General features: G+C 38.0%; 1 protein-coding gene across 15 annotated transcripts in view; it reads right to left on the bottom strand.

Annotated features, from left to right (window-relative positions):
• Positions 1-27,073, bottom strand: part of ATF7IP (activating transcription factor 7 interacting protein) — a 107,878-nt gene that overhangs the window by 16,655 nt on the left and 64,150 nt on the right. For 9 of the 15 annotated variants that reach the window (XM_049792091.1, XM_049792095.1, XM_049792096.1 and 6 more), the window contains 8 exons: positions 22,841-22,986; positions 21,537-21,674; positions 19,622-19,687; positions 18,836-18,909; positions 18,221-18,309; positions 16,244-16,882; positions 14,589-14,656; positions 6,427-13,128 (listed from right to left, as the gene is read on the bottom strand). In XM_049792091.1, the coding sequence (XP_049648048.1) occupies positions 11,683-13,128; positions 14,589-14,656; positions 16,244-16,882; positions 18,221-18,309; positions 18,836-18,909; positions 19,622-19,687; positions 21,537-21,674; positions 22,841-22,986 (2,666 nt within the window). In that variant the 3' untranslated portion in view covers positions 6,427-11,682. Of the gene's footprint in view, positions 1-6,425; positions 13,213-14,588; positions 14,657-16,243; positions 16,883-18,220; positions 18,310-18,835; positions 18,910-19,621; positions 19,688-21,536; positions 21,675-22,840; positions 22,987-27,073 lie in introns of those variants that run through there. The other 6 variants (XM_049792101.1, XM_049792102.1, XM_049792099.1 and 3 more) reach the window with 5 other exon arrangements.

Raw genomic sequence — 27,073 nt, 5'->3', positions numbered from 1 at the left:
ACTTCCTTTCAATTCTTCCTCTGCAAGGAAACCTAAATCCTTGGAAAAATACTCTGTATGAAAGCTAACTGTTTTGAAGTCCTACTTAACTCTGCCAGTTCAGAAAGTTCTTTGAACTTCCAAGTCAGCAAGTGTCACTGCAAGCATTTTTTTATTGTGGTGTGTCTGGAAGGCCAAAATCTTGAGTTAGTTAAACAGGCAATTATTAAATGATAAATCCAATCACCTGACGAGATCTCATACACGCACTTCTTGGGAGGAAAGACCTTGTAGTTAGCCACGCTATTTCAGGTTTTCTACTAAACAACCCTGGTAACAATCTCCTCAACAGGAACTCTCCATTAAGTAGTTAGGTCCTTTCCACAACCCGCACTAGAAGTAGCAGATCTGCATGGCAGCATTTTGAATGGTGCTCTGTGGTACATCCCCCAGTCCTGGTTCCAGGGCACACAACCCAGCTGCTCCAAGAAGATGCTGTACTCTGCACACAGCACACCCTGAAGTCCCGACTCCCCAGAGCCCCCAACTACATTCCCCTAGTTCACCGAGCAGGCGAATTCAGGGGTACGGGAAAATTTTAAGGAAACTTGAAACACTGAAAATGCTGCACATTGTGTTTCCTACCTAGGCAGGTATGGTGTAGGCAGGTTACCCCACACAGAACAGACTGCTAATCATGCCTGCCATAAAGGTCAGGATTTTGACTATTCAGAGCATCCACCTACATTCAAAAGGAGGAAGAGGATCCATTTCTATATCCTATAGTGTTGGCACACAGTCTTCAGATACTTGTAGGTATCTCAAATCCAGGAAAGAAAAGGAGGTTCAGGAAGAACTGAGAATTGGGTATTAGAAGACTGGTCCACACTACTTTTTTACGCTGAAATTAAGCATCTCCATGATCTGAGTGAGGAGCTTTATCACCCTATCCCAGATGTTTCCGGAGAGCTGTCACTTACCACCTGAATGGTTAAGGCCTACAAATAGAACCATTTGAAATCATCCCTGCCAAAACCAAGTCATAAATGGTTTTCAGAAAATCCTGTGCCCAACCCATCAAGAAAATAAAAACGTCCCTTTTGAGTATCATGACTATTTTACTCAGAAATTCTCTCAGGGAAATTTTTGTTGCTACAAGGACTTGTGAAAACTCCAGTTTATAACAGAGGTATGTTTGAGGAAAGGCTTGAGGTAACTGTTATTGCTTCTGTAAAAAGAAGGGAATGGGATTCTGAGGAGAAGACTGCCATGTCGCACATCAGAAGAGGAGATTCAGATGTGCTGCTCTGGGCAAAATTAGAAACCAGCTTAAGAAGGCTTGCAGCCCTGATGAAGGCAAAGAGAAGCCCGACATTGGGCTTTCAGTCACGTGTGAACAACATTCACATTTATGTCAAAAATTGAAATAAGAGAAGCAGCTCCTAATATTAGATTTCAGCAAGCATTTGGGCAGCAACTGGTAATGCAGAAAAGCAAAGCCAAGACATTCTGGTCTGCTATTAGCTGTCAGCTTTCTCTAAAAACAGGAAGCCAAAAACCTGAACCTGCTGCAGCTGATCTCTGCAGAAGAGCAAGATGATGCAATTATAACACCTTTTCATCAGCACAGTCACGCTAGTGAAATAACACCATTTAATGAGAACGCAAAACATATGCCTGGTGCTTTAGTTCATATATTGCCTAGCAAGTCTGAATAACGGAAGATTCAGTTGCCTTAGAATATCAAATATGCTGGAACAGAAAGAAAACAACCACAGCAATATAAAGTGATCCCTATCTATTTAAAGATCACAGTTACAAAAAACCCAAAGCAAACAAAACCACAACACCCCAAATCACTGTTTCATAATTTGTCAGAACCAGAGCACCAGTCTCCAGGCAGACCAGAAGCGGCACTTAAATCTGATTATTTACAACAGCATCTGGGGTAGTTTGTAGTAATCAAACAGAAAAAAGTTTACACTGAGATTTAAAATAAATGTGAACTGCCAAACTCCCTTTTCTATCCTTCTTAACAGCTCACGTATCTTAATGTCTATGACTTTAAACTCCAAGTAAGTAGAAATCCTCCAAAACACTGTCATTCACGCTGCCATTTTGGACGTGTCTTATTCACAGGTGATGAGGTAGCTTTATACAACCTGGAAGCAGCAACATCACAAAGTGAACTATCCAGTTAACAACTATATCTGAGCTGCCTTAGTTTAAATCTTTCTCTGCTTTCACCTAATAGCTATGAGTATATCAATCTTAACACAAGACAATGCAATGAAAAGAATAAATTAAAAATGGAATTAAAAATTAAACCTAACAAATCCTACTCTGAAATGTCACAGTTTTGAAGATAAATGTGAAAAAAAATTTAGGAAGAAAGCAAGGAAAATACAAGACCGCATGTTTTCCTGAATTCCTAATTTTAACAAAGCCACATCTTTATTCTTCATCTGGTTGGTGAGCTTCCATTTGCAATTAAGATGTTTTGCACAAAAACGAGTGTCCTGTAACTGAATGTTTCATACTGAAGTCTAATGCAGATCCAGCCCAAGAAGATGCACATAACTTAGAGTGGAAAGGCAAAACACTAGGTGAAGTGGGGGAAGAGGATTGCAAGGTATGATTAAGAGCAAAAACAAAGGTGAAAAAAGGAAGCAGGACAAGGAAAAAAGGCAGCAGGGGAAAAGAGAATTACAAGCCAAGCAGCAGCTGAGCATGCACCACCACAAATACAGAAGGATGTAATGCTACTCTGCTATTCTCATTCAGTGTTGTTCTTCCTGAAACAGCCAGCCAAGGAGAAGGCACTTCACATCTACAATCTTGATCTGTTTTGGAAAGTGCATTCTTGAAAGAAAATCTTGTCAAATTGCAGGCCCTCGGCCCCAGCTTCTTCGGTTTGCAGTGTCATGTCCACACCTACCACATTTACCACTATATAACTATTCCTGGGCTCTCTTTGCACGCCAAACGCCCCAGACAAGCATCTAACTGGGCAAGTGTGAAGGAAAAGTGTTTTAATGCCAAGCACATAACTTGTGAAAGCAGCAAATGAAAGACCCTAGAAGAGAGGCAAAACCAAAAGAGTAAATCCTTCTCCCTTTCAAGTATCTGAGTGAAACCTGGTAAATCCTGAAGCAGAGGCTAGGTCATAACCTCCTCTAAACACCACTTAATGAGTTAAGGGTAAACTGCTTTATAGTGCATAAGGAAGATAAAATAATGAAAAGTATTTATAAAATGAATGCAACTATACAGACTTGTGCATTTTTCTCACTATTAGAAATTGGTATTTTAAAGTGTTCTACTAGCTGCAAAACTTTAGCTGAAAAGTGATCTGTAGTACTGATTCTTCTGAGCAACATTTTCAGTTTTTGGGTTTTTTTACCATGAAAACTACTAGAACCAGACTAATTTCTTACATAAAGTCTCTATTCATATTACAGTAATTACACTTCAATTCAGGGTTTTTGACAAAAGGATTGGTAAAAGTGACCTATACTCACAATCTCATGCATTTTCCACTGCATATACCCTGACAACGTAACATCTGCTTTCTTCCAAACCCAACCACTTAAGTCTTTTTAACAATTAAAGAAAGCACTGAGAAATAGATATACTGACAAATAAGATATACTTATGGGAAGAAGTCTAGGCAAAGCAGCCATAATACAGTTTTCCTTGAGGAAGAAAAGAATTATGAAGTGACACTTAGAACCAATGCCATACAGATATCATAGAAATTTCAAAAAAGAAGTATAACAAAAGTATAATAGAGTTCTTGTAGGTAATAAAAATCCTGGAACTTGTTAAAGATGCATAAATACAGTGAACAGGTTCACCTGAATCTAAAGTAACAATTAAGATTTGCAATAAAACTAATGTAAATGCTTTATGGTTAAGAACTGTCTTCCTTCTTTTGGAAGACTGTCATTATATCCCCTATGCCACTGACTGGAATATCTAATAATTAACCTACAAACTAGTCAATAGCAAATTAATAAAGGGAAATCAGAAAGGAATCTGCCTCACAATAAAATGAAGGGCTGTTGAAATGATTCTGAAGCAGTTTCCTCATCTGCCTCTGAAAAAGTAGGGACATTGAGACAGGCTACTCTTTTTTTATGTTTTTCCACAAGCTGAGACCATTTCACATGTTGTTGTAAAACACACTGTAGTAGGAGAAAGAATAACACTTTAGCTTTGCTATCCATCAACTTTTTCAGATCAGCACTGCTGCAAATTAGGTTGATTCATCATTTGTAATTTTGAAAGGAAAGAAAAAAAAAGGGGGAGGGGGAAAAGGGAAAGAAAAAAGCTATTCCCATTTCATGGGGAAAACAAATACAAGGAAGGAGACTGAATTTAAAGGCCAAAGCACCTATGTTGAGAAAAGGAGGTATCTCCCACCATAACTACAAGAGTGAGATTCATAAAGTAGTTATATCATCACAGCATATATATGTCAATGGCAAACTACTGAAGAAAACTGGGAAAGAAATCTCTAAAACTCAAATTGAACAGCAAATGCTACCTGTTGCATCATTTTGTATAACAGCACACATACACACGCCAACATGCACATGTATTGTACCACATGAAAAACCAAAAGGTAAATGTTGGTATTTTGAAGAAAGTTTTCAATATGCACTTCTGTATTCACATATATGATTTAAAAAAGATTTTGGTATTATATAACGCCACGGTTCATCACATAGAGATAACAATGCTATTCATTGTAATGCCACCTGCTTTTCATAAAGGAACATTTCAGTACGTAAAAGTGAAAAACGAAGGGAAAAAAATGCAACAACAAAAAATACAGTGCAAAATAAAAATTAATTCCAGGGTAGTAAAGATCAAAATTCTGAAGATTATGTGTGGCACACTGACACAGTGCAGACAATTTTATTATCAACAGTTTCTACAGTAACAAAACAGAAAAAATTCTGAGGGTTGTAAAACAGACAATCCATGAAGCATCACACCACCACAATCATACATGACGCACCAAGGCGTTATATAATAGCAAAATCAATCTTAAATTATGGGGAGCAATGTTAAAAATATGTTCTGGGGACAGGGTGTGTGTGGGGAGGGTGGTGATATGGTGTTTGTATGCATAATTATAAGGCCCATATTACGTTTTTAGTCACCCATATACAAAACTACAGATTTCAAGCACAGTCAAAGCAGCTGTGGAAAATTTTTTTTTAATACATTTTTGAGCATATCTCAGTCACTAACTGCTTCAATGTCAGACTTATCACTCCTTAACAGTTACTTTTTCCAATGCAGTAACTCCCACAAAATTGAAGTAATTATTCCAGCCTTACAAAGCTGTCATGAAAATTTATTTGACCAGGTATACCAAAAGTATTTGTCATCTCTTACCAAGATAAAAATGAAAATGAAAATGCAATGAAGTTGGCAGTTTACCAAGATCATAGTTTGCACAAACAAAATTTCACAGGGCTGCAATACATGTTTTGATAGCGTGTGGTTGCATACTTGTGTAACACTCAAATACTATTAACAGATACTTTATGTATTGCATTTGCAACATTGCTGTGTACCCCGTACCCTTAATTAGTACTGTGCAACACCTCCTACAGAACAAGAACAATGCAAACATGGAAAAAATGAATAACCAGCCTTAGTAACCCTTGTGTATTATATACCCTCTCATTTCTTTTGTGCAAAGACTACACTACACATCGGCCCTGCTACCCCTATTGATAAGAATCATACACCAAGAAGGCTGACAGATTGGTTGCCAGAAATGCTGGTTTTGGGCACTAGCTATCATAATTCCAACTAAAAGCCACAAAGGAACTCTTGACACAATGCTTAAAGTATTTCTCTGCTACTGTGACTTTGTTTTTCCTTAATCAAAACAGTTAAAAGGGTATATAATAAACACATACATGCATGCATGTGCACACACACATCTCCCTACTAGTTCTTACTCTTTTAAGGTGAAACATCTACCTTGTTCTCCCAAAAGCCCACTGACAGTTTCCCAACACTATTATGTAGGATGGCCGTCTTGGATGATGGAAGATCACCTTACTAATCAGTAAATATATTTATAGTACTTTTCAGATTAGTTTAATGCAGCCTTTAAAAGCTATTATCCATGTCTGGTGCAATGACATCATCAGCTGGATTGTTTTAATATTCCTCTCCATTTTTTGGCCCCAAATGACAACTCGGAGCCTACAAAACACAAGTATATTTCCTTGCTGCAAGCTGCTCTCAGTAACTGGGGGGTGGTTTAGGTAACACTGATATGGTCTCAGGGAAAGAAAAATCACTTTAAAGATCATACAATTTTGTTCCTTACAAGAGCCACCCAATTCAGCTATGTGATGTCCTGTTGGAAATTTTTCAGATTATTTTTTTAAAATTCATTTTATAAACTGTCCTCCTGCTAACATCTTTATAATTTAGATTTCTAATTAGTCTCAGGTAAAGGTTCCACCTCAGAGATAACAGCTAGTTGCATTTTAAACAGCACAAACGTAACCCCAGGGTCAGAGACAAAAATCAAGTAGCCCATTTTACATATATAATTATGCATGTTTATTTTCAGTGACAAAACCATGAAATGCAAGGAACATATTCATCAATAATGCTTCAACAATATAGAATTAATAGCTGCTTATAAACTGTAAGCTGACATATCCACTTTGTTCACATTGTTTCCCAACAGATATTCACAAATTCTGTTACACATTGCAAAGTAAAGGGATAGGAGTTATAAATGTACTTTATTAACATTTTACCTGACGAATTTCCAACAGTCAGCAAAATATCTTAAAACTGTAGTTCAACCAAACAATTCAAGGCATGTCAGAAACAATGGGAAATGGATAGGACACTGGTGGTGATTTTTTTTTTTTTTTTTAAACTAATATTAGATGAAAAGGTGAAAAGCACAGATGAAATTTAGACTGAAAAAAGATTTACTCCGTAAGAGGATAAGGTGCACCTGGAGAGGAGAACAGGGAAGAAAAGACTATTCACTTGACCTGGTGTTTTAATAAAGATAACGTAATCATTCTTTAGCAGATTGACTTTATGCCATCCATTTTTAACACACCCCATTCAAATTTGTTCACTGTTATTTTATGTCACAATGTAATAAAAGCTGCTTTCATAGATTCTCTTATATACCATAGCTATATTCATATATAATATATATAAATCCTGTATCTATAACTGGGATTCATAATAAAATAATGAAAAACCATTCTAAAGATTTGTTATATAATTAAAAATGCCTTCGCATCTGTAACAATATTATTTACCCCAATACATTAAAAGTGCTTGTCATGTCTTCAGAAATGCAATTCTAGGACCTGAGGCACTGGAACGGCCATTGATAAAATGACTGGGACTGGATAACAACTCTTAGATTTCTGCATACGCAGGAAAAGTTGAGAGACTAACACAAATATAGTAAGATGCCCCCTCCCACACCCCTGTGGCCATTTCTTTTGGAGCAAGAAGCAGAGGAAGGCTGAAAAAGGAGCAGCAGTCATACAGCAAAATCATACGTCCGAGCTGCTTACTGAAAACTTTGACTACGCTGATTTTAACAGTATGCAACTATTGAGAAGATAACTCAGGATAATCAAAGAGATGTACCAGACTAAAAACACAACAAAGCCAAGAACATGTTCAATTTCAAAGCATCCTTCCAATGCCTTCAGGTATTTGACATTGTGCATAACAGAGCTCTTCAGGGGGCACACAGAACGTGGGTATAGTAAAGAACATTTACCTTCTAGATCTCCCACACTGTAGATTACAGTACCTTACTGCGGGGATGAATTACTTAAATAGCAATAAAAGAATAAAAAATTTAACATACTGTAAGACACTGTGCTAACTTCATAAAAATAATTAGGGTACTCTTTGAAGTAACAGCAGAGATTTCCAAACTTACCAGGAAAAAGCACAGAAAACCCAAGTTCTAGATTCACAGCACCAGTACCAAAGCTGCACTATGAAAATGAGATGCAGAACTAAATATATGGATGTATTATGTGAGGTTCCAGTCACTCCCCACGGTTTTCAGAGTCATCTCCATCAAGGGAAATGGAATTTAATCAATGACATGGCAGCCATAATTTAAAAAATTACTTTAGTTGACTTAGTTAAGGCTAAGCGCTGGTTTTTTTGCAAATGAAATGAAATATTCTTATTTTAGGAAAAGATCTAATTAGAAAATTCAAGAGTGGCAGATGACTAATTTCTTTCAAACTATATTTGTTATATTCAGATTTTTAAAGTGAATTTTAAATGACGAATAACAATTTTGTATTACGTTTACATCAAAAGTCTAAGTTTAAGTTTAGACAGACAAACTGTACTTAACCTGTTGGTCTACACCAACATGCTTCACCTATAATGGAAAGGAAAAAGAAAAAAAAAAAAAAAAACAGAAAAAAAGAGAAAAACTCAGATATCCTGCTGTTTGAGGTTCTCTGCTGATACTGCCATTAGAGGAGTCCAATTCATGTTCGTTTTGATAGAATTCATGAAGTTCACACAGCACAACCTGTACTGCAATGAACAGGATTGACTTGAAATTTTATCTCACAGTTTAAAAGGGGGGGGGACCCCCGCTCCCCATATTACTGTATGCATAGCCAAAGCTGGCTTGTTTACAAAAGCAGCAAAACACCCATTCTGTTTGCCTACTTCAGCTTTTCTAGAACGGTAATACGTGTAGGAAAGACTCATTTAACATTTTGGGTGGCAGGGGGAACAGGAGAAAGATTTTTTAGTTCTAGGTGGTTAGAAATATGTTCTATTCATTAGAATTAATTCAAATATTAGTGGAAAGCTTAGGGAACACGGACTCCAGCTCTTGTGAAGCAATAATACTTCCAGCCCAAACCAGGAGTGCTTTTTCTCATTTAAAAAAAAAAAAAAAAAAATCCCCCCATACAAAAATAAAAAGCTAGTAATACTGCAGTCAGTAGCTTTGAAGTATCAGGTTCAAACTGAAGGTAGTGAGAGGACATTGTATAGTTGGTGCCAACAGAATGAGAATTTAACAAATGAGAAGCCCAAAATACCCAATTACAAGCCAACAGAATGGAAGTTAAGTTAGAAGCCAAAGGATAATTAGAACGAATCAGAGACATGCCCAGATTGACCAAAAGAGTCCCTTTTTCAATTTAAATCACCAACTACATTTGTGTTAAGGAATGAAACAAGCAGCAATACGCTGTTAGAGTAAGTTACCTAGACGCAGCTAGGACCAGAGCAGGGCATGTGGTCAGTATGACCACAGTATGCAGCAAGAGGGAACAGAAAAGAATCATCTCCTGGCAACGTACTTTTCTTTTTTCTGCAGAATAAATGTTCAACACCTGTATGCTGGAACAAGCAACTACCCAAGACAAAGACAGGACTACTTTATTTTGTGGGGGGAGGTAATACATACCTGTCTTGATGAAAGTTTAGATTAAATCTCTTCAAACAAGAAATTAAATTTGTTTGGCTGAATTATGAATTTTATGAATCCCTAAAATTTGGAAATTTATGTTACTCTAAAATATCCTAGAATAAGTTACTGCACAGTTCTCCTATATTTCGAGGACTGTTTGCCCTTCATTTTTTCAATTTTTCTTCTTTCTAGCTATTAAGAAGGATTACTTTCTTTACCATTTTCATTTGGTTTACTCTAGGCTTGACAAAATGATAATCCTGGATCCATTATTTCCTTCCTCTAGTCACTGATGTTGTAAATTAATGCTGCGACTAAGGAAGTGTAGGATTGTGCATAATTAATTATTATATAAACAATTATGTCTCATCAACTAGCTTAATCATTATAACAATAGGAAATAAAAGTGACTGTAAAGACAATACATAAGATGAATATAGTGCTTTCAAAACATTTTAATGTTTAGCATGATCCATCAGAAAATGGAACACACTGTGCTGGTCTTACACTTTGGAAAACTAATGAAGTATGTATGAATAACCTACCCAAAGCTACAAAGGTGAACATTACCAGCCAAGACAAAACTCCAAAGTTCAGACATCAAGTCCTCTGTTCAGACTATAACAAAGTGACAAATCTCATTCAATATCTGAAAGCCTTTCCCAGCAAGGAAGTTCTCCACAGAATTAAGAGTTTCTCATGGTCAATTTGTTATTTCAGCTGGGATCTTTCTCTATTTTGTCCACTGCTGAACAAGATAACGCTTCCAGTGAAGTCCTTAATGTGATAAACCATGTGTGTACACATATACACACATGCATTTCAAAAGGACGAAGCCATTCTTATTTCATTCAGTTGATATAATGGCAAGCAGTTGTAAATGCTACAGTTTCTACTTCCAAAGTGGACCTACCATAATTTGTGATTTGATGACCAGTTTTCCATTTTTATTTACAGGAAGATATCTTGATTTGTCAGAATCTGATGAAAGTTATGGCATAGAATAGCAGAGACAAACCATGAGTTCGATTTTCAAGTGTGATTCACTAAAAATGAACTATGACTAGACCTCCTAATTTGTATTTTTTTTTCCATTAAAGAGCCTTTTAAACTACAATTTCATTTCTCTGACAAAATTCACATCCACTATCCTGAGAATTTCTAACCTGTAAAAATCTATGGAAAATGTAATGATAGGATCAGTTTACTATAGTGAACTATCTAAAAAAGTTAAAATAAAAATAATATTTGGATAGGGTTTGGGTTTGGTAGGGAAGAACAGGATGTGCTTCTTGTGAATTATACTATACTGAGAAAGACTATACTGAATATACTGCAAAGACAATGTGAAATGTAATGGAAGGGGTCAGTGAGAGGAAATACAAAAACCCCCTCTCATAAGATAACACATACAGACACAACACTTCAACTCTAATTACTTGCTATTTAAGCAAGAAAGGTGTTCTCAACTCTTTTAAAGAACCTTTTCCCTGTTTCATGCACAACTGAAGAGATCCCAATTTTATTATAATTTGTATCAAATAGTGCCTTTGGAGAACAGAATGACTTAAATCTTAGCCAGAAATATTAAACAGGAAAAGGAAAGACCTGCAATACAAATCTGTAGCTCACAGAGAAAATCAATTTACAAGAAAGTTAAAAAAAAAAAAAAAAAAAAAAAAAGGCACAATCCTCTGGTAGACCTGATAACAATTTGAACAGAGAGGGCGACAGTGGTCAAGCAATTCCAGGTGTTTTCATGCATACGTGTATATTTGTAGTGTATCTGTGTCTATTTCGTTCAGCTTCTACTTTCTCCGTGCTCTTCAGTAATCAAGTATTTGATTTGTAAGATGCTACATTAGTGCCAGCAGGCACAAAATGGTATAATAAATACACTCTTCACAAAATATAGAAGTCATGCACTTAGTGAAGAAAGCATAGCTCTTCAGCTAAGTGGAAATCGGTATTTCCCTCTCATTTTTTTAAAACAGCTCTGCTCAGCCACTTGAAAGAGTCCCAGCTGCCACAGAAAGTCATACAAACTCCAAGCCCTGCTCTGTTTAAGTTTCTGTTCCATAGCTCACTTCAGGAGTGCGAACAGGATACTTCTTGCTGAACTAGACCGTAAGAAATTTCCTTAGTAGACCAAGTGAAAAAACAAGTCTGGTAATTTTTTCCATTTTAGCAAATCATTTGAAATCAGTTCCATTACAGAAGCATCAAGTCATTGGTTCTTGTTTTATCACACGCTTTATAAAGACAGGTTTGTTACAACAGCCTTGATGGGGACCGGCAGTTAGGTTCCCACTGGCCACATTCTTGGGGAGAAGCACCTTGGAAGAACTGTGGTTCAACAGGACAGGGCTTTTGGAATTCAGAGCTGGGCGTTCCTCAGGGACTAAAGTCACAGAATTAGCGCCCGGTGGCACCACAGATTTCTTAGGGAATAAAATTTTGCTTTGTTCTAGAACAACATGGTTTATAGAAGAGGTGGAGGCACCAGATATTGATTCTTTTATCACTTCGTTTGGGATCTTGCTATATATGTAATTGGGGGCGTTATTCTCCATTATATCTGACCAAGCCCTGTAGCGAACTTCCGCAGCTCCCCAGTAGTGTCTAATAGCAGACTCGGAGCGATGGCCTGTCACTGCCATTATTTCTCTAGGCCCCAGTCCTGCTTCACACAGTAGCTGGATGGTGGTAGTTCGGAGAGAATGATTGGTGTATCGCTGAGAAAGCCTGGCTGCCACACTTATCCTGGGCATCATGGTACCCAAGTAGTTCACACCCATCGGTTCTCTTTTGTACCAGACAGGCTGTTCTTGCATTTGCTCTGATGTTAGCTTTAAAGGATGCAGGTAAAAGGCAGGGGGCTCTGGAGGCAACTTAGACAAATAAAGCTCCAAGGAAAAAACAGGACAGTTTGGGTCCCCTGGCATATCATACATTTTACCCATTTTATGAGGATCTTCTCCATTTTTTCCTTTGCCAGGATACCTAAACATAGCATATCGACGCCCATTCTTGTCCTTCTCAACAACAAAAGCATCTGGAGCCAGATCTCTTAAAATTTCCCTCCCTCGTTTGGCAAAATGCAACTGCAAATCAAACCACACCTTGTTGACAAGTGCCAGTGGACTGTGCAATCCCAGCACACCAGATTGTTTAATCTTACGCAAGTCCTCAGCAGCTATAGGAGGATGGTGGTGAGTCTCATCCTTTCCCTGCATGCGCAGCATCTTCAGCACGCTCACAAATACCGTGTTTGCACTAGCAAACTCTTTGTCCTTCATTAAGCAAATCTGACGATTATAAGGTGGCATTTTGAGATGCCGGTTTAAGCCAGCACGCATTGACTTGTAGCTTGCCACACTGTAGGTATTTCCATCATGATTCCTTATTGTATAATAAAACTCTCTTAGGATATCATTGAGTTCACTTACTGGGACCAATTCAAAGCTAGGATCCTTGCCATTTTTGGCCAGCCATTGTTTTAATAGGTTAGCTGCCCAGCCAGTCTGCTTGTGGGTGTTTTTGATGCTCTTAGCATCCTCTTCCTCTTCCTCCAAGCCAAAGAGGACATCCTCGGGGAAGTTAAAATTCGTCTGTGCTGCTTCTACTGCTTCTTTATTTTCTGATGAAGTCTCTTCCTGTTTCAACTGCTTTTCGAAACAATTGATCAAAGTTGTACCATCAAATATGCCACAGGTATACGGAACACAGCGAACTACTTTTTGATCTGAGAGCTGTGAAGTGCGGAGCAATACATAATATTTTGGATTTTACACAACAAAAAGCAGGTGGCATTAACTGGATTTTTCAAATGATATGGCATGTCAATTCCATACCTCACTAGCCAATTAAAATGCATCAGGACCTTCTTTCTTAACCATGGCATTACACATGCTTTAACTGATGTGACTGAAAGCAAACCTAGAAACATACACTATAACAGAAGACTGAAAACCGGAAAGCATCATGTGTCTTTTATTTCCCTCCTCCTTGCTCACCTTCCATTGATAAATACCACTATCACACACATTCTGTTTTTCCAAAAATCTTTTCCGGGTTTCAGGCTCTACTGAAGAAAAGAATTCCAAAATACGCATCTTATACTGAAAATTAAATCTTAAAACTGTACATCTGTCATCCATTCTGGTACTGAATTTCCTACATATCAAGTATTGACAAAAGTTTTAATAGCTATAATCCACAGGTATCTTTGAAAAACGAAGTTCCAAACAACCATTCTTTATGAAACGCCTTAATAAAAAGGTAGAGTGAGGCACAGTTTATACTGTATAATACTTGTTATCTTTGCCAGACTATTTCTGCAACAAGTGAAAACCAGAATCTTGTCCAGTATATTTTCTCCTTGCTTTGAAATACAATTCAGATTTAACTCTACCTTGAAACACTATTAAATGTGGAAATTTTGGCTAGAAGAAATTAATTTTATTCCCCTTAATAAAATGACTTCCAGTTAACAGCAATGTAAGCATGATGTGCTTTGTGAAATATCTATACGCAGAAAGAAAATTAATTACAAATAATTTTAAATAGCTTAATTTCAAACTTTAAGTTTCAAAGCAAGTTCAACAAATTTTAGATGAGGAATCCAGAAGTACTGCAAGTTCTCCTTTATCATGAAGTAGTTATTCCTGAAGAAAATTTCTTTCCTTTTTTTTTTTTTTCCTATGACTTATGGCAATGAAATATTAGAACTCCCAATTCTTACTAACTTCTGGATTAGTGTGGAAATGAGAGCGCTGCAGTAATTTACAAAATATTTGTAGTTCTAAGTTCAAGCCCTTCAGACAAAAACTGGGCAGGGTTTTCTTTTGTATGTTAGCTCTGTTTCATCAGACAAGTTTTTAGTGTGCTCCTGATATACTAACTCATCTACTTACACAAACCCCATCAGAAAACTTCTGAAAAGATCAGAAGCTCATGCTCAATACTCCGGATCAGAAGAAGAAGAAAAATACAAACGGACAGAAACTAGAAAGGATGGCACAAAAAAGAAACTAAAATTGTTTCAATTATGAGCAATAAAGGTAAAGAACTTTTCTCCTGTGGATTGTAACTTTAGAATTTTTTATAGAAACAATCAACAACCTACCTGTGTTGTTCCCTCAGCAGTTCGCTTGTTTGCCGAAGTATCTGTTGGTGGCCTGCTTGTCTGGTTTTCTGAGGGGTCAAGAAATTGTTCATTTGCAGTATCTAATCAGTACTAAATACTGCTATCATCTATACAAATTTGGAGGCAATATTAAAAATTGTTTGATACTAAACATTCAGTATGTGGCACATTTAACATTTTTCTGCCCTGATTTTCAATTATAAGTATTCAAGTGTGATAACTACCATTTTTCACAGGGAGCAGAAGATACAGAAAAGCAAAATGGCACTTTCCAGCCTAGAAGCACTATACATTCCCTTCCTTGAAAGTCTGACAGTGTATTCAAAATATTTTATGAAAATTCCTTTGCCTATCTGAGGACAAAGCATAACTCCAACCACTCCTCCCTCCATACATAAACTGACAAGATATTAAACTGAAAACCAATTACAATTATTCAACATTTTTGTACAAAAAATTGACTGAACAATGGATGGTTAAACAGACTGTAAAATACATAACAATTTGTGCAGTGAGACTGAGTTTTTATTAGCTCAGCCAAACATATATCTAAAATAGCAACTTAAGCAGAAGTTGCTTGAATATTTGATGTAGACATTTAAATCCAAATTCTCTGTTCTTATTAATTTTAATGAGAGCTTAGCAACAGTGCTGGCCCAAAGCAGTGTTTCAATTCTGGTGAGAAAACTACTAGGGTATACACTAAGGCTATGTGAACTGCACAAAATGAGACACATTTTTTGGACACATAGGCCCTTCCTTTGGTCACTGTGCCTGATCTGTCACAACCCTTTTTCTGTTGTGTTAAATCATTACATTAGCTTTAGAGCTAAAAATCAATACAAAGCATGTAACTGTCTAACTCTATGGAAGACAGATTTTAACATAGGTAACTTAGAGATGGGAAAATGAAATAAAACTAGTTCTGATGTCAAGCTCTGCTTGAGTTCATTTTAATTGTGCCAGTGAGAAACTTATTATAATTCCAACTCACTTAAATCTTGAGAACCAATTAGAAAAAAATTTTCAAGGTACGTAAAAACAGCAGTGCAGAGAATCATCATGGCATGGTGAAAGATGGAGAGAAAATACTTAAAAATATTTAATCTAGATACCATTATTTAAACATTCATTGTGTTCTGAGACTTTATTTTAAATGCAATAAATGTACTTCTTTGGAGCTAGGTTATTATTCAGCTGCATTTTCCCCCCGCCTTTTGTTTACTTTTAAGTGTTGTGAAAATTGAGTTAATGACTATACTTTCCTTTCAGTATGTCTTTGCTTAGAAAGGCAGCCAGATTATTTTGAGAGGCTGTATTAAAAATAAATACCGATTTGGTAATGGTAGAATAGGAGTTTCTGACTTCCTGCTAGGAATTATATAAATCAATTTCTAAATAAAATAAAGCTGACAGAGCCACGCTGCTGACTCCTTCTAAGGAGAGATTATTTACAACAATGGCTGAAACCCATCTGTGACAGAGATGATTTTGACAATTTCAACAGAAAGGCAACCCAGAAGAAACATCTCAGTACAACAGACTAACAAACAAATTTCCACAGGAGTGCAGTTTTGGGTTTCCTTTTGAGAACTATTTCCTTTTCCCAGTGTCAACATTCAAGCATAACTTACCAACTCTGGGCGCTGTAATGGCGGGTGGTTCAACAGGAGCTGTACTACTAAATGCAGAGAGGGGAATCTTCATCTGTAGGGGGGCTCGACTGCTGGTAGCATTATAAAGTCCTGAAGTACCCACTGTGGGCAAAGAAGTCCTTGTGGCCTGGGCAACAGGATGTGCAGTAGAAACAGCCTGTACTGCCAATGTTGTGCCTATTGGCCCAGCACTGGCTGGAGAGTTCCTCTGAATGCCAGGACTGGGCACAGATGGGCTGTTATTTGGTTTAGTTGGGTTAGTGGAGGCCAAAGACACTGTAGTTTTGGTAAGGCTACCAACTGTAGATGAGCTTTGTACGGATATAAATTCAACGTTGCCCGACTGTTGGTTAGTGACCAAAGTCCCTGTGTGGCCTTGCAGGAGCTGAGGCTGGGATGACACTGCGACAGGTACATGCAAGATTACGGGCAAAGACTGCAATGAGACAGACACTGACTGAGTGCTGCCACTGGGCACTTGGTTAGTGCCTACAACCGTAGCTGCATTAGCTGTGGGAAGAACTGCTGTTGTCAAAGAGCTGGTGGAGGTCACTGGAGTCTGAGGCTTAGGGTGTCCACTGACAACTGTCGGAGGAGCCGCAAGACTGGAAGCTGGCACTACACACCCCCCCGCCAAAAAAAGAAAAAAAGAAAAAAAAAAAAAAAAAGAAAAAAAAATTAAGTATTTGAACCAAGTCGGAAGTTTCACTCCAGCACAACAAATGGAAACGATTTACGATGAGGGTCGTGGGTGAGTCACTGGAACAGGTTGTCCCGAGAAGTTCTGAATGCCCTATCATCCTAAGTGTTCAAAGTCAGGCTGGACAGGGCTTTGAGCAACCTGATCTAGTTAAAGACGTCCTGGCCTATGACGGGGGGTCAGACTAGATGATCTTTAAAGGTCCCTTCCAACCCAAACCATGTTATGATTCTACGAAAAATGTGGTATACGATTAGCGTTTTTGCAAAGAAAGGTTACAGATAGTCATCTTCTGTTGTACACTCTGATATTCAATGGCCTAGTTAAAGATCCAGTCAATACTGTATTTCTGTCTGAAAGAACTACATATAAATGGCAAAAAATTAAGATATACAAAGAACTATGACACAAACAGGCTTGAAGAAAGCCCCAAGATTCAACTGTTGAGAACACATGAAATATAGCATTTTTAACACTCATTACAGAAAGAAGAAAAACTGGTCCTTCAGAAAACACAAGAAAAGAAAAACTAAGTCAGTTATGACTAATTTGCTTTGTATAGGTAGGACCTTGTATCCAGAAGGTTCTACTGAAACCAAGGATTAATGTGTCAGAGAAGATACTCGCTTTTATGCAACAAAATTTCAGGATTAAATCTAAAGATCAGGAGCATAATACAGTACAGAAAGCCAGTATATGCCTACTGTGAGATGATTCTGTGGAAAAGATTCAGCATTCAGTATTAGGTGAACTATTTTTAAAACCAAACATGGTGTGACTACAATGAATGTAATTAATAGTGGTTTTGATTCTACATTCTCTATAAAATTCTAACCCAGAAATTCCATTTTTCAACTTGATTCCCTTAAGAAACGTGGCTTATTACTTCCTTTAGTTCCCTACTCACCTTCTGTAGCCATTAGGTAGAAGGGAAAATACCAGCATCCTACTGTGATCAAGTACAAAAAATGGCCTTGTGAGCCATGTGTGTCACCTCTCAGCAGCTGAGGGACTGCAAGTTTTGCTGCCATACACAGCAAGCAGTCTGCTGAAGCATCTCATCTACCCACATGTTCTGGCTGGCCAAATCAACACATTTTTTCCCTTACCTGGTAAGGGAAATATAAACTGGGAATGTGGTAAGGAGCTAAAAAGAATGATTTTTGATGTCATACGATGTTCAGTTAGTTACTTATTTAATGGAAAGCAGTAAAACTTTTAAGAAGTGTGTGTATATTCCATAGACAGCTTCTTACCTGCATTCACAGGGGCTTGAAAAGTTGCTGGCGTGCTCTCTCCTACATTCCTCTTTGACTCCAGCATCTGCCTCACTGTGCTAGCATTTCTAAGAAACAAAGTTTCAGTTAGCATTTTTCAGTGAGCCACACCAGCTATAATTATGAACAGTAGAATGATGAAAAAAAAAAAAAAGCGCCTTATTTTACAGATATTCTTTTCATTGACATTTTCTAAACCCATTTATTTTCTGCCCCCTCCCATGCAAATTAACTTTGGATATTCCCCTACTAAAAAAAAAAATATATATATGCAGAATTATTTGCAAATTTTGAAGTGCTTGCACCAAGTTTGCCTTTCACCATGAGAATTTTCCCTTCCTTGAAATTAAACTTCCATTTTTATCCATTATTTTTTAACTGCTGAAACGACACTCATCTCAGTTTACCTAAGAATGGATTCAATACTGTCCATTTATGACTTCTGTGAAAGAAAATCGAATTTTACAATTGATGAGCGATGAAGGACAAGCACTTTAATTAAAAGAAGAAAATACAGGGATTATCCATTACACAATATATCTTAAGTGTCCTATTGTAAATTTTAACATGGTCACAGCAATGTGGTTTGCTTACCGATATGTCGCATTGATCGTGTTTGCAGTGTCACTTGCTGCTTTCCCTGGAGACAGGGGTGCATTTGGTGAATTCTACAAAAAAAAAAAAACAACAAACCAAACAACAACAACAAAAACCAAAAACAAAAGGCAACAAAAAAAAGCCATAACAAGACAACCGTAAGTCAGCTTGCAAACTTATGCTTTTATTATATTTTATATTCATTCATTTCTGTGTGAGATACACATTTTCTGGAGCCAACACTGCAGGAGAACTTGACATGTTCTACAACTCCCAAAACCTTCTTGGTCCTACCTGCCTCCCTCTCCTACATCCTGCGTTTTTATAAGTGTCTTGCCTTCAGGTTTTTATAGCATGAGGATCACGGAATTTTAGCTTCTACTTCTTCACAGTAATTAATCCAAAATAATCATTCTGGACACAGAGAAATACTATTGCTTGTATCCATTCCTCTCCTCCCTCCACCCCTAAAATCAAGGTATTGGGATTTGCTCTTATTTACTCTGTACTCTTCAGACTGAAGTAAATTAGATTTACTGACATAGAGTTTAAAGTGGTTTCACACTAATAATTCCTAAAGAACCTTCTGTACAAATCAGAATTACACAACAGATGTCAAAAGACTATTCTTTCATATCACTGCCTTTAACCAAACAAGACAAACCTACTTTGTGAACACCATTGAACAACCAGGTCACATCCTTCTGCACATAAAATTTCTTTGTTTCAAACACAAAGTTTAGGCTAACTCAGAAAACCAAATATAACAAATCTAGTTCTTACTTCCTGTCTTTTCTTCAAGTCCTCCCTGGCTGCTCCAAACCGCTTTGTCAATCTAGCGATTTTAGCCTAAATGGGAAGAAGATGAAAACAAACAAACCCATAAATATCCTCCCCAAGAACCATTAAAGAAATTACACAAACTAAAAGATATATAATTAAGACATCAAGTCAAAGACTATTTTCATATCAGGAGAAATTATTCTTCCTTGAAATACAGTACAACTACATTACTTCAGAGCAGCAGAAAGACACATACATGTATCACAATCAAGGTATCTCAGAGATAACCTGAATTATTTTCCTTCCTATTCACAACTGTACAAGCAATCCATCTTGCAGAGGTTCACGTAATGCTCTGCATGAACGAAAGCAACTGAAAGCATTTGACTCTTTTAATGCCTTATGTACCAACCATAATGAAAAATGCACCCCTCTTTGCCTTTCATATTACCTACTCTTTCTCCATTTATCCTATTTCTCTCTCTCACTGATACACTACGTATCACGCACACCCCTTACTGTCAGCTTTGTTCTGCTCTATTTGATGTTCAGGTGTTAGGTTCATTATCTTCTTAAGCACCATTCTTACATCTCATCTTTTACTTCTTGTGCCTCCCCCAATACACTACTTGGTGACCAACCCTTCTTTAATTGCCTCAGCATTACAAGATCCTAATTTACCCTGTCTAGGTTGCAGTTCTGACGGCTGACTTAATTCTGGAGGCAGTAGCTGTGCCATTTGTTCTAAGCAGGTACTTTTTCTTTTCTTTTTTTGCACAGAAACAAAGAGTTAAATTCTTTTTACGAACTCCTGAAAACACTAGGTTAGCACTGGAAGAATGGAAGATTTTTAAAAAATCAGTGAGTTTCATATACCATGATTTCAGAACTTCTTGCCTAAAAGGAGCTGGTCCACTTAGAAACCTCGCTTCTTTCACATTTTTACAAAGCAAGATGACAGGCTACAATTATAGTCTGCCTTTAATTACATTTATATGTCAATTTCTGTTACCTTTTACAATGTAGGGGTGTTTTGGAGCACCTTGCATAATAAAAACCAAGTAAGCTGTCATTGCGAGTATATTAACATCAACATGTTCACAGCTTCATATGATGTTATTAATTTGACACTGTAGTTGATGGCTAAGCATCTTAGCACTTAACAAAAAGTCAGCATAAAATGTCTGGGGTGGCGAGGGGGAAGAGTTATGTCGCATGAACTGGTCTGGCAAACTTCCATACTTTTTTTTACGTTAAACGTAAGGTGGCCTTATTGTTTGAATTTGTTATGACATAAGCTCTTAATTGTCTTGCCACTTCAAAATTCTTCGATTTTTGTGATGTTCCTCATGTCACCACTATGTACATAATTTCTATAAAGAATGCAAGAAAGCATACTGCATTCAACACTAGTTATTTTTTTCCTTGCTAGAACATAATTACTTAGTTTCTGGGGAAATAACATAGATAAGTATCATGTGATGTTTCTTTGTTTTAACATTCTCCAAAGTCCAGTACTATTGTCCTCCTGTTTCTGCACTTTTCTGTAACTAAGTGAATTTCTGGCTTCATAGAGGCATTAGATATTTTCATACTTAACGTTTATTTGAAGAATGTCTAAATGGAACAGAAGAGTGGAAAAGTGGATTACTAACAACTAATAAATCAGTTTGCCAGAAGGGGGATTTACTTTGGGTTTTTTTGATGATTAATTGGTTGCTTGCTTCTTTCTGAGTAGGGAAATAGAATTTTACAACTCAAAAGCAACATTCGTATTTGCTGCTCCCCCCGCCCTTTCCCTTTGTGGAATCAAAACAGCTTCCCTACTGACAACTACAAGAGACTTACTACTAAATATTGAGGAACTTATTTTTAACTTTGACTCTAGTATGCAGTTCAACATACAAACACTCACCTGTAGTTCAGTAAGCACAGTTTTATGCCTCTTGTTACATTCTACTTTCTCTATTCGGGTTTTCAAGTCCGCCAGAGTCTTGTCAAATACAGCACACTGTAAAGCAGTAAGTTTTTCTTCCAACAGTCTCTGGATAATCTGCAAAATTATTATTAAAAAAAAAGAAAAATAACAATGCAATCTCAGAATTTGGGAGACCATCTATAAAAATATACTCAATTCGTAACAAGTATCCTGCTACAAACAGAACAATGACAACAGTTGTGCCTCATCAATCAAATAAATCTATCACCACCAGTAAGCATGCGGTTTCACAGCTAAGAAAAGTTTCTACGTCTATTCTGGCAAATACAAATGGTCCCTCTTTGCCATTAATTCAAGAAATTAATTTCATTGCAGTATGTGTATAGAAGCTTATTACATATAAAAAGAACCTTAACTGCAGAAGATATTTTCATAAGTGCTGTGTTTACACAAATTCATTTTTCCTTTTACTTTTCTGTTCTTGAGAGGAATACTGGCATTCAAAGAACAGTAACTAAAGCCATTCAACAAAACTTTATTTCTGAGATGCGTTTTCCCCCTAGCAGAAATGCCCCACATTGCTTTTCTTGCAGAAGCTAAAAATGGAAACAGACTCATTTCCACAAAGTTTACTTGATACCTTATTATTTATTACAAATTTTTTCTCACTCCTATACCTATTTCAGTGCAAAAATTTGCCTTAGGAAACAAAAATAAACAAGCCACAAATGTCATTCAGTTTTCTGAATCCTACATCAACGAAGTTACAACATGCACTAGCAAACTAACTAATGAAGAACGGCACAATCTTTTTTTTTTCAAGACCAGAGGTTTCTTTACATGCCAATGGTGCAATCAGGCAATTAACAACTCCATAACAATCTGCAAAACCCTATGTTGATTGTGCTCTTGTTTGGAGACAGACTTTCTTTAAAGCTAGGCACACAATAAAGCGCACTACATGTAAACCTTTACACCTTTGCTAAGATTCTCCATCTATAGTCACATAAGACCTAAGGAGTTTAAATATTTAGCACATTTCAAATTTAACTCTGGCAACATAGTTTTCAAATGGTATTTGGTCTCTTCTTAAAAGCAGGGCTATATGGAACTTTATATGAATTAAACCACCTTTGTTATTTGAATTACGTCCCATTTTCAACCACAAAAAAAGAGTGTTTGGGGGGCAGGGAGTATGTGGGAAAGGATAGCTAATTCAAAGATGGTAAGACAAGTGACAGGTGCGTGTTTGCCATCTTTGCTCCACGCTTCCATCCTACCTTTTGTAATTTTTGGTCAACATCCTTTCTGGCTGTAATTTTTACTTGAAGTTCTGCTTCATAATCTTCTCCCATGTACCGACGACGTTTAGAATGAACACTGTCCATGTCCTCAGATTTGGAACGCTTTCTCCTTGACGCTTCACCTGTAATAATTAGATACAACTGCTCGTGAGGAACCTTTGAAAAAACAGGTATCTGCAGAATGCCGTGATTATTGTGAAGTTTCATTTGTCACCACTTTAAACTTTTTCATCCTAAACCAGTAAGAAAGCCTTTGGAAAAACAGGATGTTTGATGACATCAAAGCAGAACAACAGTCCCTTTTGTCTCTGTACACTGCTGCCCTGTTAGTGAGTTCTGCTTTGTAAGACACCAAACCATGGCCCCAAATGCAAAATGGCTCTAGTACCACCATTCCCTTCTCCAGAACTTGCCTCCAAGTTCTTCCTGCTCCCATAAGCACCTTCCTATAACGAAGTATGGCTTCTGAGAAGCATAACAAAACTCTCTTCTAAAAAAGGAATCCTTTTCTCAGGATTCCAGCCAAATAAAACCACACCTATTCTGCCTGTGTCAGCAATGAACTTTTTTTCTACCTGCCATGAAGTTTTAATCTGTACCTCCAATCCCTGACTGAAAAAAGATTCAAACCTTTTTCTTACTTCTTGGGTAAGAAGGAAAGTAAAAATCTAACAAAAGAACAGGCTCAAAACAGAACTATATTATAAAAATATTTTTCATCACAGTGATGAAACACAAAAGAACCAGAGAGACCTCATTCACTCATCCAGCTCCTGGCACTGTATCCTCTAGTGATCCACATATAAAAAAAAAAAAACAAGCCTAGATAAATTATCAGGAAGGGAAGCTACAGATCATACTGTGTGTACCTGACCACCATCAAAACACCATAGGCCATAACCCCCAACCCCTCCACTCCAAACTTGAGGATGTACAGGAATTAGATGAATGAAGATTCACTGGAGACTGAAACAGCATAACAAAATTACTTTCCACTGCCATTTTTTTCTTTTACTTGTACTACATACACTCTGAGTTGTATTTCTAACTTCACAAATTTCTTATAGTCTTATTTTTTGATGGTTAGATTTCTGATGCTTTCAGTCTGATCTGATTTTCTGATGGTTTGTGATTTTTTTTTTTGAGAATTGCACTAATTGCACTATTGTACTAAAAATTATTAAAAGGTAGTATTTTAAAATCTGCATGACGGTCTAGGTTATTTTTTAAAGTTTGTGAAAGCGTAGGTCCTCAGATTTTAGGCAAGTTTTATAGGGCCACAGGGATCTTCATAAAAATTTGAAGAATGCTGAATATTTGCAAGCCATATAAATGTTTAAGGTATGAGTTCATCTTTTTTTTTTCCCAGAATGCCTGTAAACAGCAGAAAATGAAGAACTCCCCCCCCCCGCAAGACAACCAACCAACCAATCAGAGCTACATCTCCAACTTTCTTCCATCCATCAGAAAAACTTGTAGAAATAAAACTAAAAAAAAACCCCATGTATAGTTAGAACACTACTTCCAGACTACTGAAGACAAGTTTATTATGATCTTCAATACTACTCTTTCCTACTCCTAGTCAGTCTCTTTAGAAAATGCTTAACGACTGAATAGTACAAGTAGTTTGTAACATGCAAGAGCTACTTACATATTTAACAGAACATGTTTAATGTTCAGGTACTTTGTTCTGAAGCAGATGCTGCATCTAACTTTACTGCAGTTAGATTCTCTTTGAAGAGCTTCAGGGTACTTGCTACTAGTGAAAAGGATCTATCTAAAGGAGGCTGTGACTTCTAGGAAACTAGCAGCTTCTAATGAGCTGCATCAGCTATTCTTGATCAAAGGGTGCTTGAAGAGAACCCTTCTGTTCCAGCTGATTCCTTATGGAGACTCAAACACCCTTTCAGCAGGTACTAGGGAGAGGTCTACATTACTGCTGGGCCTAGAGGACAGTTCCCAGAAAGCAGTGAACAAACACAGGACTTTGCACAGTGGGGTGCACAGAAGGTGGATGGTCCCTGCACTCAGTAATGGTGGTGATGTGCCACATGGTGTGGTCTGCAGCAGCCACTGGAACAACTTTCCCAGTAGTGTCAGAGCCCCCACCCAGAGTGAGCTATTTTGAGGGAAGATACGGCTTTGCAAGCCTTGGGCTGCAGGGATTATCTAGGGCCTCCCATTCCAGCTAAGGCTGTGGCAGAGGGAGAGGAGCTTCTTGGCTACAGAAAGTGCAAACTAGTGGGAGACCTGTGTTACTAGGTTAAAGGAGCTATGGGAGGAGGTCCGGGATGGAACAACATCAGAAATTATGAGAAACAGATTGGCTGGATATATGCCAAGATCCTGCAGCCTCAAGAACCACAACCCCCAGTTGTACCAAAGGAGGTACAGTTACAGCCTGAGCTTACGCAGATGGGAAATGGAGACTCCCATGATGACAAAGGCTGGAAACACCAGGACAGCAGCTCCCACTCTGCCTGCAGATGTACAGGACAGTGACAGATTTGGTTCAGTGCCCTCATAGCAGATACGGGGTGGGCAGCTCTGCCCCATGAAATGTCTGAACTGGCTAAGCCTGAGCCGTGCAGTAGCACCACATATTAGTAGCAAGTGACTCCCTGTCTGCAGGGGATGGAGGCCCCCATCTGCTAGGGACAGGGGACCTATGAGAAAGATAAAGTCACTATGTGGGTGGGAATGGGCTTAGGAAAGCCAAAGCTCACTCTAAGCTGAATCTGGGGACAGGCATGAAAGGTACAAGTATACCAGTATACCAGCAGCAAAAGGAAAACTAGGGAAAATATGTCCCCTCTGCTGAAGGAGGCAACAGAGCAAGTGACAAAGGACACAAACAACCCAGGCACTCAATGCCGCCTTTGCCTCAGACTTTAATGAGAAGACTTGCCTTTAGCAATGCCAGCTCCCTGAGACCAGTGGGACAGTCTGGAGTAAAGGCAGACTTGCTCTCGGTGGAGGAGCACTGAGTTAACACTTAAGCAAACTAGACGTACGCAAGCGCATCCAAGCCAGGAAGATGCACGCACAAGTGCCAAGGGAGCTGGCTGAGGTACTGCAAGGCCACACTCAACCTCTGAAAGGTTGTGGCAATAGCAGAAGGTTCCTGAGGACAGGAGTGACATTCGCTTTCTTCTAATCCTCAGGAAGGGCAAGAAGGACCTAGGGAATTACAGGATGGTCAGCCTCACCTCAATCCCTGGGAATGTGATGGAGCAAGTAATTCCAGAAATCATCTCTAAACATACTTAGAAGGTGATGGGGAGTAGTCAGAATGGATTTATCAAGGGGAAATCATGCTTCATCAGCCTGATAGCCTTCTACGATGAGATGACTGGCTTAGTGGATGAGGGGAGAGCAGTGGAAGCTGTTTATCTTGTCTTTAGTAATGCTTTTGACACTCAAACCACTCTCGGAGACAAACTGATGATGTATGGCCTAGATAAATGGACTGGCTCAACTAGTTCTCCAAGACCTGTGATTAGCGGTGCAAAGTCCATTTGGAGCTCGTCACTAGTAAGGTACACCAGCGGATGATCCTGGTACCAATGCTAACATCTTCATTAATGACCTAGATAATGGGATTGAGGGGTTCGTCAGCAATTTGCAGATGATACAAAAATGGTTGCTACAATAGACGGGTTATGCTTCCATTCAGAATCACCTTGACAGGCTGGAGAAATAGGCAACCAAGAACCTCATGAAGTTCAACACAAGGAAATGCAAAGTCCCACACTTGGGTAGGAATAAACCCATGTACTAGTACAGGCTGGGAACTGACTGGCTGGAAAACAGCTTTGCAGAAAAGGCCCTGGTGGTCTTCACGCACATCAAGTTTAATGTGAGCCAGCAATGTGCCCTGTTGGCAAAGGCGGCCAACAACATCCTTGGCTGCCTGAGGAAGAGTATTGCCAGCAGGTCAAGGGAGGCAATTATTCCCCTCTAATCAGCACTGTGAGACTGAACCTTGAGTCTTGTGTCCAGTTCTGGGCTTCTAAATACAAGACAGACACGAGCATACTGGAGAGACCTCATTGTTGGGCCACCAAGATGTTTTATGGACTGAAGCATCTGTCATATGAGGAAATGACAGCTGGCATTGTTCAACTGGAGAAGGCAGTTAGGGGAGATTTTTTGATGTGTGTAAACTACCTGATGGGTAGAGAGTGAAAAAAGACAAGAGCAAGACTC

Source organism: Accipiter gentilis, chromosome 34, assembly GCF_929443795.1.
Source record: "Accipiter gentilis chromosome 34, bAccGen1.1, whole genome shotgun sequence".
Taxonomy (NCBI): Eukaryota; Metazoa; Chordata; class Aves; order Accipitriformes; family Accipitridae; genus Astur; species Astur gentilis.
Note: the sequence above shows the minus strand (reverse complement) of the source record. Positions and strands in the feature narration are given on the sequence as shown.